Here is a 10,871-nt window from a genome sequence, read left to right as displayed (position 1 = left end):
TACCATTGGTACTTCGCGTACCTGAAGGAATAAAATAGACCCCATCTCGCGGTCCTTAGCCTCTTACCCAGCAACTCCTATCCCTACCTCCCCGCGGTGCTGGTCGGGATACGAGCAACCTTAGGGAAGATCGGGTAACCAACCCCGGTGGGAACTATGGTCGTATGCTGACAGGGAAGGGGGGGTTTGCTCCTCTCCGGAGGTGCAAATCGTATTGAGCGTCTGTTCTCCATGTCAGGATCGGCTCACAACAGCGTCTGTTCTCCATGTTAGGGGCGGCTGATCATCGTCCGAGTGCCAGCGAGGGACTCTAAGTGAAACTGTGCACCATGGTCCACCGGAAATAAGGAGGAATGGTCCTCCGGAAATTAAGGGGGTTTGGTGTCAGGCCCTGCAAGCCAGCCTTTAAAAAATTTTAAGCAACGAACAATCAACAAGAGAGTACGGACCGGAACCATCGGCGAAGACCACTGCGACGAAAAGGGACTAGCGATTGGAAACTCGGTTCGTAGAACTGCAAATCTCTCAACTTCATCGGGAGCACACGCATACTCGCCGATGTGCTCAAGGACCGTGGATTCGGCATCGTAGCGCTGCAGGAGGTTTGTTGGAAGGGATCAATGGTGCGAACGTTTAGAGGTAATCATACCATCTACCAAAGCTGCAGCAACACACACGAGCTGGGAACAGCTTTCACAGTGATGGGCGATATGTAATGGCGCGTGATCGGGTGGTGGCCGATCAATGAAAGAATGTGCAAGTTGAGGATCAAAGGCCGGTACTTCAACTTCTGCATAATCAACGTCCATAGCCCACACTCCGGAAGCACTGATGATGATAAGGACGCATTCTACGCGCAGCTGGAACGTGAGTACGACAGCTGCCCAAGCCACGACGTCAAAATCATCATAGGAGATTTGAACGCTCAGGTTGGCCAAGAGGAGGAGTTTAGACCGACTATTGGAAAGTTCAGTGCTCACCGGCTGACGAACGAAAACGGCCTACGACTAATTGATTTCGCCGCCTCCAAGAATATGGCCATTCGCAGCACCTACTTCCAACACAGCCTCCCGTATCGGTACACCTGGAGATCACCACTGCAGATAGAATCACAAATCGACCACGTTCTGATTGATGGACGGCACTTCTCCGACATTATCGACGTCAGGACATATCGTGGCGCTAACATCGACTCTGACCACTATCTGGTGATGGTTAAACTGCGTCCAAAACTATCCGTCATCAACAATGTTTGGTACCGACGACCGCCGCGGTACGACCTAGAGCGACTGAAGCAACCTGATGTCGCCCCTGCATACGCGCAGCATCTCGAGGCAGCGTTGCCGGAAGAGGGTGAGCTCGATGGGGCCCCTCTCGAGGACTGCTGGAATACAGTCAAAGCAGCCATTAACGACGCAGCGGAGAACAACGTCGGGTATATGGGTCGAAGTCGACGGAACGATTGGTTCGACGAAGAGTGCAGACAGATTCTGGAGGAGAAGGACGCAGCACGGGCGGTCGCGCTGCAGCAAGGTACCCGGGAGAACGTGGAACGTTATAGACGGAAGCGGAGACAGCAGACCCGCCTTTTTCAGGAGAAGAAACGCCGCCTGGAAGAAGCGGAGTGCGATGAGATGGAACAGCTGTGCCGTTCTCAAAATACACGCAAGTTCTATCAGATGCTCAACGCATCCCACAAAGGCTTCGTGCCGCGAGCCGAAATGTGCCGGGATAAGGATGGAAGCATCTTGACGGACGAACGTGTGGTGATCGAAAGGCGGAAGCAGCACTACGAGGAACATCTGAATGGCGCTGAGAGTACAGGCAGTGAAAGTCAAGGCAGCGGAGGTAATGACAACGTCAGTTCAGCGGACGATGGAAGCCAACCAGCCCCCACCTTGAGGGAAGTTAAGGATGCCATTCAACAGCTAAAGACCAATAAAGCAGCTGGTAAAGATGGTATCGGAGCTGAGCTCATCAAGATGGGCCCGGAAAAGCTGGCCACTTGCCTGCACAAACTGATAGTCAGAATCTGGGATACCGAACAGCTACCGGAGGAGTGGAAGGAAGGGGTTATATGCCCCATCTACAAGAAAACTTTCGAGCAATCACCATCCTTAATGCCGCCTACAAAGTGATATCCCAGATCATCTTCCGTCGTCTGTCACCATTAGTGAACGAGTTCGTGGGAAGTTATCAAGCAGGCTTCGTTGACGGCCGCTCGACAACGGACCAGATCTTTACTGTACGGCAAATCCTTCAAAAATGCCGTGAATACCAGGTCCCAACGCACCATCTGTTCGTTGATTTCAAGGCGGCATACGACAGTATAGACCGCGTAGAGCTATGGGAAATTATGGACGAGAACAGCTTCCCTGCGAAGCTTACCAGACTGATCAAAGCAACGGTGGATGGTGTGCAAAACTGTGTGAAGATTTCGGGCGAACACTCCAGTTCGTTTGAATCGCGCCGGGGACTAAGACAAGGTGATGGACTTTCGTGCCTGTTGTTCAACATTGCGCTAGAAGGTGTCATGCGGAGAGCCGGGTGTAACAGCCGGGGTACGATTTTCAACAGATCCAGTCAATTTATTTGATTCGCGGATGACATGGACATTGTCGGCCGAACATTTGCAAAGGTGGCAGAACTGTACACCCGCCTGAAACGTGAAGCAACAAAAGTTGGACTGGTGGTGAATGCGTCAAAGACAAAGTACATGCTTGTGGGCGGAACCGAGCGCGACAGGGTCCGCCTGGGAAGCAGTGTTACGATAGACGGGGATACCTTCGAGGTGGTTGAGGAATTCGTCTACCTCGGATCCTTGCTAACGGCTGACAACAACGTTAGTCGTGAAATACGAAGGCGCATCATCTGTGGAAGTCGGGCCTACTACGGGCTCCAGAAGAAACTGCGGTCGAAAAAGATTCGCCACCGCACCAAATGTGTCAAGTACAAGACGCTTATAAGACCGGTTGTCCTCTACGGACATGAAACATGGACAATGCTCGAGGAGGACTTGCAAGCACTCGGAATATTCGAGAGACGGGTGCTTAGGACCATCTTTGGCGGTATGCAAGAAGACGGTGTGTGGCGGCGAAGAATGAACCATGAGCTCGCCCAACTCTACGGCGAACCCAGTATCCAGAAGGTAGCTAAAGCCGGAAGGGTACGATGGGCAGGACATGTTGCAAGAATGTCGGACAGCAACCCTGCAAAGATGGTGTTCGCTTCCGATCCGGCAAGTACGAGACGGCGTGGAGCGCAGCGAGCGAGATGGGCACACCAGGTGCAGAACGACTTGGCGAGCGTGGGGCGTTTCCGAGGATAGAGAGATGCGGCCTCGAACCGTGTATTGTGGCGTCAAATTGTTGATTCAGTGTTATCTGTTTAGATGTTAACTAAATAAATTAAATGAAATGAATGTAATAAAAGTGCATCTAAATGTGCAGCGCAGTGCAACTGTCATTGAGTTTGACATCTGTTTGAAGTTTAGCGGTCCGATAACTGCAAAACTGTTGCAACTATCGAATTGCAGTTCAAAAGCATTGCAGTTAAATGACTTGCAGTTATCGAACGTCTACTGTATAGGGCTATTACAGAGCCAGTATGAAGCTTGTTAGTTCTGTGCTAGCATTATAGTCGCACGTACGGCTTATTTTAAGGCTTACGGTTACCTGGGATATGCAGTCAACCCGACGGAATGTCAAAAAAGACTTCATAGTAAAATCAACTGCAGTTATGGTTGATTCAAACGTTATGTGTAGTCTGCACAAAGCAAGTGGTAAAATGTTTTTAATTTAACCTCAATTTGGTCAATATTACCATGCCGCTTCTTTCAGTGTAGGCTCTTTTCGCTCTTTTCACATGTTAAGCGAGATAAAGTCTATTACGTTAAAATGCAGTAGTCTAGTACGTTCATTGTACTATCACCCCCCGGTCAACCGGTTCGGAGACACAAAACAAAATGTAAAAAATATTTCTCGCTTAACAATTGATTAGGGCCTACAATGAAAAGTAAACAAATTCAATTTTAACACCCTTCGATAGTATCCTCTAATAGCTACTAATAGTATAAAAATATTCCGCATCTTCAATTAAATTACTTAGAAAAAACAAATTTTTGATTGGGCCTACAACGTGTTATTTTCAAAATATGTGTAGGTCCACCCTAAAAAACGGCCAAGCCACTCGTTTTTTTCTGTCTGGGATAAGCCTTCTCCAATTTCGGGCCGATAACGGAATTTTTTTTCCGAACCGTCATCGGCCCGACCTCGGAGAGAGAAAATTTCCCCTCCCGAAAAGCCTTATCCCGTGTTTACTTTCGAAAAATGCCATAAACAAAGGGTCTATGAATGACAAGCAAATGCAGAATGACTTATCAAGAGGGCCTATTCCGGAGAAAAATATGAAAATAGACTTAAAATTTTATTTTAACGATTTCGACACATTTTTGCATGTTTTCGATGCAATTAAGATTATGGATGATAGACAGTGTTTATTATATGCTTTTGGGAGTTTTTGCTGCTTAAAATAACATAAACCCGAGAAATAGGAATAGAAATTGTGATGCATTTTTTCGAACAGCATTTTCTCAATGTTTACGTTTTGGCTGTAGGCCCTTTTCAAATGTTACGCGAGATTTTTGTTTTTGATGTCATTGTCACGCTTTTACATTTTGGTTAATTTATTGCGATTTTTTGGAATTCAGATACATTTTTCCATAGGTTTGCCAGTAAATTTAGTAGTTTGACCAAAATGAGTAATAAAATGAATAAAGTGAAACTTTCGAAAGGTATTTTGGAAATGAAATTTATGACTCGAACCAGAGAAAAGCTTGAAAAGGAAAAGGATGATGCCGAAGGGAGGTGAGTTAGAAACATTCAAGAGCATAATTTTAAATAATTTTGATTTCTATTCTAAAATTTATTAGCTTTGAATAGATAGATCACCGAATTTGTATACAAACTTCCTTGGTCTGAATAAAGGTTCAACCACCAGATTTTCATCTCGCTAATAAACCACAATAAATTGTACTGTTAGAGTTTAATTATAGTTTTCTTTTAATTTGTGTGTGCTATGTCTTGTTTTCAAATAAAATGTAAATTTTCCTATTCCTATTCCTAAATTCTCCTTGACCTGATACAAAGATGTAAACTCGTTATTGTCTATGCGAGTCATCGCTGGAACGTCGCTCAACCAGCGAGCGCTTTCCAGTTTGGTGCTGCGGCGACGCATTAAATTTGCCTGCGTCGCTGGAGCAACTGGAAAGGGTCACCAGCGACCAGCGACATTTCAGTCGAGCGACGTAGTTGAGACAAGTTCATACATGTTCTTGATTTCATCTGTATCGACAATAAATAGACAATAACATAACTATTACTATAGTTACAAACTATTACTATTATGAAAATAGTGGTTCTATTTGTCTCAGACATATGAAATATATTGGCTGTTTCCTTAGGTGTGCAATAATTGGCAAATGACCCTACTAGTAATAATGTTTATTGAGCTAAACAAAATGAAAAAGTATGAAGTCAACAACCTCCTCAAAAGATTTTTCCTATTTGTTAGAACAGCCCATTCATAAACCATTAAACCAATTTAATTCTCTCACTCAGGGCTCTATACTCCAATGAATTCACCGACAAAATGCTGCATGAGTCATCCAAATATATAATCGAAACCAGCTACGTCCCATGCGAAGACCTGATCGAAGGGCGAGTAAGTTATGGCGGAATGAACCCGGAAATTGAGCGTCTCATTGAGCTTGAGAAAAACAAAGATTTGGCCGAGCAGATTGAGCGAGAGCGGGCGGCCGAAGCCGAGAGACAAAAAATGCGCAAGGATGTTCCTGACGAGGAGATGGCCCAGTTTTACACCAGCGTCATGAAGTCGATGAAGAAGAAGTACGAAAAGGGTGGCAAACGGCAATCCAGTATATTGCCGCTCAACATCAAAAGAATGGAGAAGCCGAGGGATGACGATGAGTAGAGAAACGTTGGCCGAATAAAACAATAATTAGGAACTACAAGCAATCGCTTTTTGTATTTTCAATTTTCGACTAACTTCACAGCTTGAACGGCATAGTTTATGTCCGTTCGTTTACACCAGGACCAACTATTTTTCCAAAATTCGTACGTCATTCCGTGCATCAAAATAGTTGTACAGTTAAATGTTTTCAAAATCCGTTGTACATCCAGCGGTGCAATAAACTTTTCCCAATCATGCGTATTTTCCGGAACCAGCTTCAGAATGTACTCCGCCGCCAATATCCCTCCCACCCAAGAAGCAGTCGTTTTGTTCAGCGTCGTTACAAAAATAGATCCACCCGGTTTCAACGCCATCACGCAATGCTCCAAAAACGCTGCTTTATCGTTGACGTGTTCCAGCACCTCCGACACAATCACAGCATCGTACTTTTCTACATTCTTCTGTGCATGGTCTTCAACAGTTTCAACCGAATATTTAATTCTCCCAGATATTTTTTGATCCCGTGTCGCGTGTTCCTTTGCCACACTAATGAGTTTCTCTCCGGGATCAACTCCAACTACGTTGGCATGAATTCTTGCCAGAGCTTCCGTTAGAATACCACCTCCACAGCCGACCTCTAGAATATCAATTCCTCTGAGCACTTGAGGTGATCGGATTTGCTCCTGTGGAACCACGCTTGTCGCAATAAGTCCATCTCGAACCAATGGAACCCGGAGAGAATTCATCGAATGTAGTCCTTTCAGCGGCCCTGTTGGATTCCACCATTCTTCGGCTAATTTAGCAAGAGTGTCCACTTCTCTTTGGTCCACATTCGGCGGAGGCTCTAAACGAGATGTCGTTTGTTGAGTAAGATGTCTATATTCAACGATAAAGCCGGTCAACGATAATAATCAATAAATAAAATTTTAACTCACTTTTTAAATGATAACAAGCCAGTTGCTCGATATGGTTTAAGTACTATCATAGGAAGCATTTTTGGAAATCCTGACATCAACATTATTCGGCAAAATACGGAAATGTAAAAGTGTTATGTTATTGAAAATTGCTTTGCTTTTGAAAAACTTGAAAACCAAAATATTTATAATCGCACTTTCTTTTGGTTTGTTTTTGAGATGAGATGTCAAAACTTCATCAAATTTGAATCGGTTATTATTGAAGTACTAGTATATACACTAAGAAACCAAACTACCCAAAATCAAGTCTAAAAGTACTTAAAATTAAGTATTGCAATTTGCAACGAAAATTAGCATTGCAGACAACCTGCAAGCAACTTGCACAGGAACGAGCTGTCAAAATACATGCTGATGTGTCCATTTTAAGCGTGTTAATCATCGGATTTACTTTAGTTTTGGTTCGATGTGTACATCGGGGCAGTGGTGCTAAAATGTTTTTCATTTTGTTTTGGGAACATTTATCAAACAATTCCACTTATTTTCGCTTTATTTATTAGTTTCATCATGCTTTTCCAAGAAAAATGAACTCTCTATCACAATATATTGAATGTAGAGTAAAGCCACATTGTATTTTGCTTAAATAGCATGACATATTATTACAACATCGATTATCATATAATCTTCTTGAATGACAAAATGTACAGCAACACTGTATGCAAGATCTTTTGCAAGTTTGTTGCATCTTCATGCATTTGGCGATATCAACGCAAACTGCAATATTTCTGGACTGATTGCTATTTGGGCGTAATGGGCCAAACGTATCCATTGTGTTTGGCCCATAACTTTTTTTGTAAAAAAAATCGGCATCAATATTTCAAAAGGGCGAAACTGCTTTTGCAAACAAGAGCTTCTCAAGTCGCTGGTGGACTTATTTGTTCCCACCCATGCAATCCAGCGCCATTTAAGGAAAGAAGAAGATTCACTGCATCCATCAGTGGTGTTGGATTGCGTGCACGTACAAAAATAACCTTATACACACTTAAAATAAATCGCCGACTTCGGTAAAATTTTACCGAAATCTCAACCGCTGAACTTTTCGGTAAATTATTTTACTGATTTTCGGTGATTTTGACAGTTGAGCAATGGAAAAAATTACAAAAAATCTGTAAATTAATTTACCGAACAGTTCAGCGGTTGAGATTTCGGTAAAATTTACCGAATACTGTAAAATGAGCTAAGTGTGTATGTTATGGCAAAAAACCATTCGAAAATACTTATACTCTTAATTATGCCACCTAATGAACTATCCCATAACAAAAAGCTAATAACGAAAAGTATAAGTTTTGGAATATATGTGACTACCCAAGTAACCGTAAGCATTATAAAATTGCTTTGGTGAAGCATTACATTTCATTATAATGCAGCCTTTTAAAGCCATTCAGTTCTGTGTGCTAATATAATGCTTATTTAAAGCTGCAAAAGGCGAAATAGCGTGCCAATAAAATGCGGTTATAAATGGCACTTATATAGCACCACTGAAGCTATAATAGTGCTGCAGAATAATCCTGTCAAAGTAGACAGTCCGTTCATAGCACTGCTAATGCTTCTATAAAGCATATGCCATGATTTAATTTTCTATTTCTATTTTTAGTTTGAATTATTTTTAGTTAACTTATATGTAAAAGACAAATAAAAAGAAAAAAACATAACAAGGATTTGTACCCTCCATCTTTTTCGTACTTTATAAATCGAATTAAATTCATTGTTAAGAATTTTTACTTCTCTGGGTCTCGAACTGCGATGCGCTGCGGTGTCCTTCATCGTGTATTGCTGGAGTGCGTCTCTGCTGCTAGGGCCATATCGGATATGTTTGAATCCGATGAAAAATAGCAGATAAAACTCAGCCAATCTAGTTTCAATCTCAGATCAGCTGTGTTGCCAGTATAGGTATACCAGGAGGTATACTATAACCTGAATTCAAAATTCCAAAGGTAAAATACTATGGAGCCATATATTTTTGCTAATGATTTCTATTTCTTTCTGCATTCTGTTATATATATATGATTAATTCATGAGCTAAATAAAAGTTAAATTTGTTAATGACAAGCTTCTCATGTCATTAACAAATTTAACTTTTATTATTTGGAGTTAAAAAGTAAGTAATATTTAATATTAATATTACTTAATTCTAAAATGTAAAACTGGCAACTTTGCCATAGAACCGAAACGATGAAACGTCAAATGTATTTTAATAAACAATCTCGTAAGTTGCTCATAATTTATTTTATGTCTCGACTCTTTATAAATACGTAATATTCAATAATTTTGGGCTGTTTTTATCAACGCTGCACGATCGGTAAGTTAATCGTAATGCAATAAAATATTTGGGGTTTAAATCAATGTTATTTTATAGGTATCATGACCGCGAATAGACATCCTGCTATCCAAAACGGTGATGTTTTCCTGCTTATGCTACCTTCGCTGTGGATAGTTGAAAACGGATGGAGAACAGAAGCACTGGAAAGCAGCTGTGATTTGTGAAACTGACCCAAAAAGGCATTTGGGTAACGGATCGTTACATTCGATCACCGGAATGATACAAATCGGAATAGCTTTACCAGTTTCAGCTACACATGTAAGTTTGGTTTGAATGTTAGAAAAGGTACGCAATGTTGAATATTTATTTTTATTCACAGGAACTTCAAGAGCATAAATCGTTTGAAAATTATTCCGACATTGTTGAACGTAAACCACGAAAAGCGATGGGTAAACTTCCAGCTATGGAACTCTTTCAGCCGATACAACCTCTCAGATCCAACCCTTCGTCACTTTGTACAACGAGATACTTCTAATATGGACGAGTTGTGCCTAAATTTTTTTCCGAAATGCGGAGTTAATGTTGATATATACGCGGGATACATTGAAACTAATGTTATCAATTTTTAAAATCGATAAATATATTTAAATTTCTTGTACATGGTGTACGTGAAGCTTGATGAAAGGCTATAATATATTCATTCCCAAAATGAACTTTTGGTATTTAAGAAGTCCGATGACTCATAGTGTTGTAAACCAATCTACAAAGCTCGACGAATTGCGGTGATGTCTGTGCAAAAACCCACATATGGATGAGGAATTTACCGATTGAAAAAAAAAAACTGTTTTATTATAAATGGATATAAATGGATGCCAATATGTAAGTTAATCAATGGTTAACATATGTATTTTATTGCATTTTATAACGTGTGCGAAAACGTGAATCATCACTGTTTGGTGGCTTTATCTGGGTTATTATGAATTAGAACGAGTATAATCTTGTGTCTATAAATATAGGATGTTTCTAATGATTGAATGTCTATAAATAGATCCAAGGCTTGCATTCCTAATGCCTGCTTAGAACATCTATGCACCTAAAGTGACCAGTGTTTCTATGCATTAAGTATAGCCATAAATAAGCATTACAGACGAATATAATGCTAATAATAGTGCCATTTTGTCTGTGCTTCAATGCATTAGCAATGCTTTTACAGAACATATAAGCTTGAATAATGCTATTAGTTAACTTTTAAGCAGTTTGAATGCCAATATAAGGCCATTATCAAGCAGTAATATAATGCTTACGGTTACTTGGGTAATGCAATGTATAAGTTTTTTCTTATACATACACTGCCGAAAAAAACCTTTCGAAGTTCATTAACTTACCTTATGAAATTTGGCCACAAGACAATTGATTGAAAATCATAAGGTTGCTTTATGGAACTGAATGAACCTTGCGTGAACTATGCCCATAATGATGCATATGTTTATCTTAAAGTTGTTCTAACATTTTCATTGATTATCCTTATGAAATTTCATAAGGCAGCGTTATGAAAATCTTATTTACACGGTATGAAAATATTTGGGTCTCTAAACAAATGTTGAATTGAAAACAAGATAATAAAATATGTTGTTCAATAACTCTGTCTTTATTTAAAACACTTACTAACA

The 10,871-nt window shown here is 40.9% G+C and overlaps 2 protein-coding genes and 1 long non-coding RNA gene across 3 annotated transcripts; 2 read left to right on the top strand and 1 right to left on the bottom strand.

The window, feature by feature from the left end:
- The first annotated feature begins 4,626 nt into the window (after nucleotides 1-4,626).
- On the top strand, nucleotides 4,627-6,031 carry LOC134219944 (M-phase phosphoprotein 6-like). Its single transcript, XM_062698848.1, has 2 exons — nucleotides 4,627-4,865; nucleotides 5,619-6,031. The coding sequence occupies exons 1-2, from the start codon at nucleotides 4,756-4,758 to the stop codon at nucleotides 5,989-5,991; spliced, it is 483 nt and encodes a 160-aa protein (XP_062554832.1). The 5' UTR covers nucleotides 4,627-4,755; the 3' UTR covers nucleotides 5,992-6,031.
- Nucleotides 6,019-7,122, bottom strand: LOC134219943 (ubiquinone biosynthesis O-methyltransferase, mitochondrial-like). The gene is made up of 2 exons (XM_062698847.1): nucleotides 6,906-7,122; nucleotides 6,019-6,846 (listed from the first exon to the last, which is right to left on the bottom strand). The coding sequence occupies exons 1-2, from the start codon at nucleotides 6,986-6,988 to the stop codon at nucleotides 6,051-6,053; spliced, it is 879 nt and encodes a 292-aa protein (XP_062554831.1). The 5' UTR covers nucleotides 6,989-7,122; the 3' UTR covers nucleotides 6,019-6,050.
- A 1,992-nt stretch (nucleotides 7,123-9,114) lies between these two features.
- LOC134219942 (uncharacterized) lies at nucleotides 9,115-9,885 on the top strand. Its single transcript, XR_009981721.1, has 3 exons — nucleotides 9,115-9,240; nucleotides 9,298-9,519; nucleotides 9,581-9,885. It is a non-coding gene; the product is annotated as an uncharacterized LOC134219942 (long non-coding RNA).
- The last annotated feature ends 986 nt before the right edge of the window (nucleotides 9,886-10,871 follow it).

This window comes from Armigeres subalbatus, chromosome 3 (assembly GCF_024139115.2).
Source record: "Armigeres subalbatus isolate Guangzhou_Male chromosome 3, GZ_Asu_2, whole genome shotgun sequence".
In the NCBI taxonomy this organism is placed as follows: Eukaryota; Metazoa; Arthropoda; class Insecta; order Diptera; family Culicidae; genus Armigeres; species Armigeres subalbatus.
Note: the sequence above shows the minus strand (reverse complement) of the source record. Positions and strands in the feature narration are given on the sequence as shown.

Excerpts from the sequence above, each read along its gene's own strand:
- LOC134219944 (XM_062698848.1), top strand. The coding sequence starts at position 4,756 with ATGAGTAATAAAATGAATAAAGTGAAACTTTCGAAAGGTATTTTGGAA. Across the intron at positions 4,866-5,618 it reads AAGGATGATGCCGAAGGGAG|GGCTCTATACTCCAATGAAT; the intron begins GTGAGTTAGAAA and ends TCTCTCACTCAG.
- LOC134219943 (XM_062698847.1), bottom strand. The coding sequence starts at position 6,988 with ATGTTGATGTCAGGATTTCCAAAAATGCTTCCTATGATAGTACTTAAA. Across the intron at positions 6,847-6,905 it reads GGCTTGTTATCATTTAAAAA|ACATCTTACTCAACAAACGA; the intron begins GTGAGTTAAAAT and ends CGTTGAATATAG.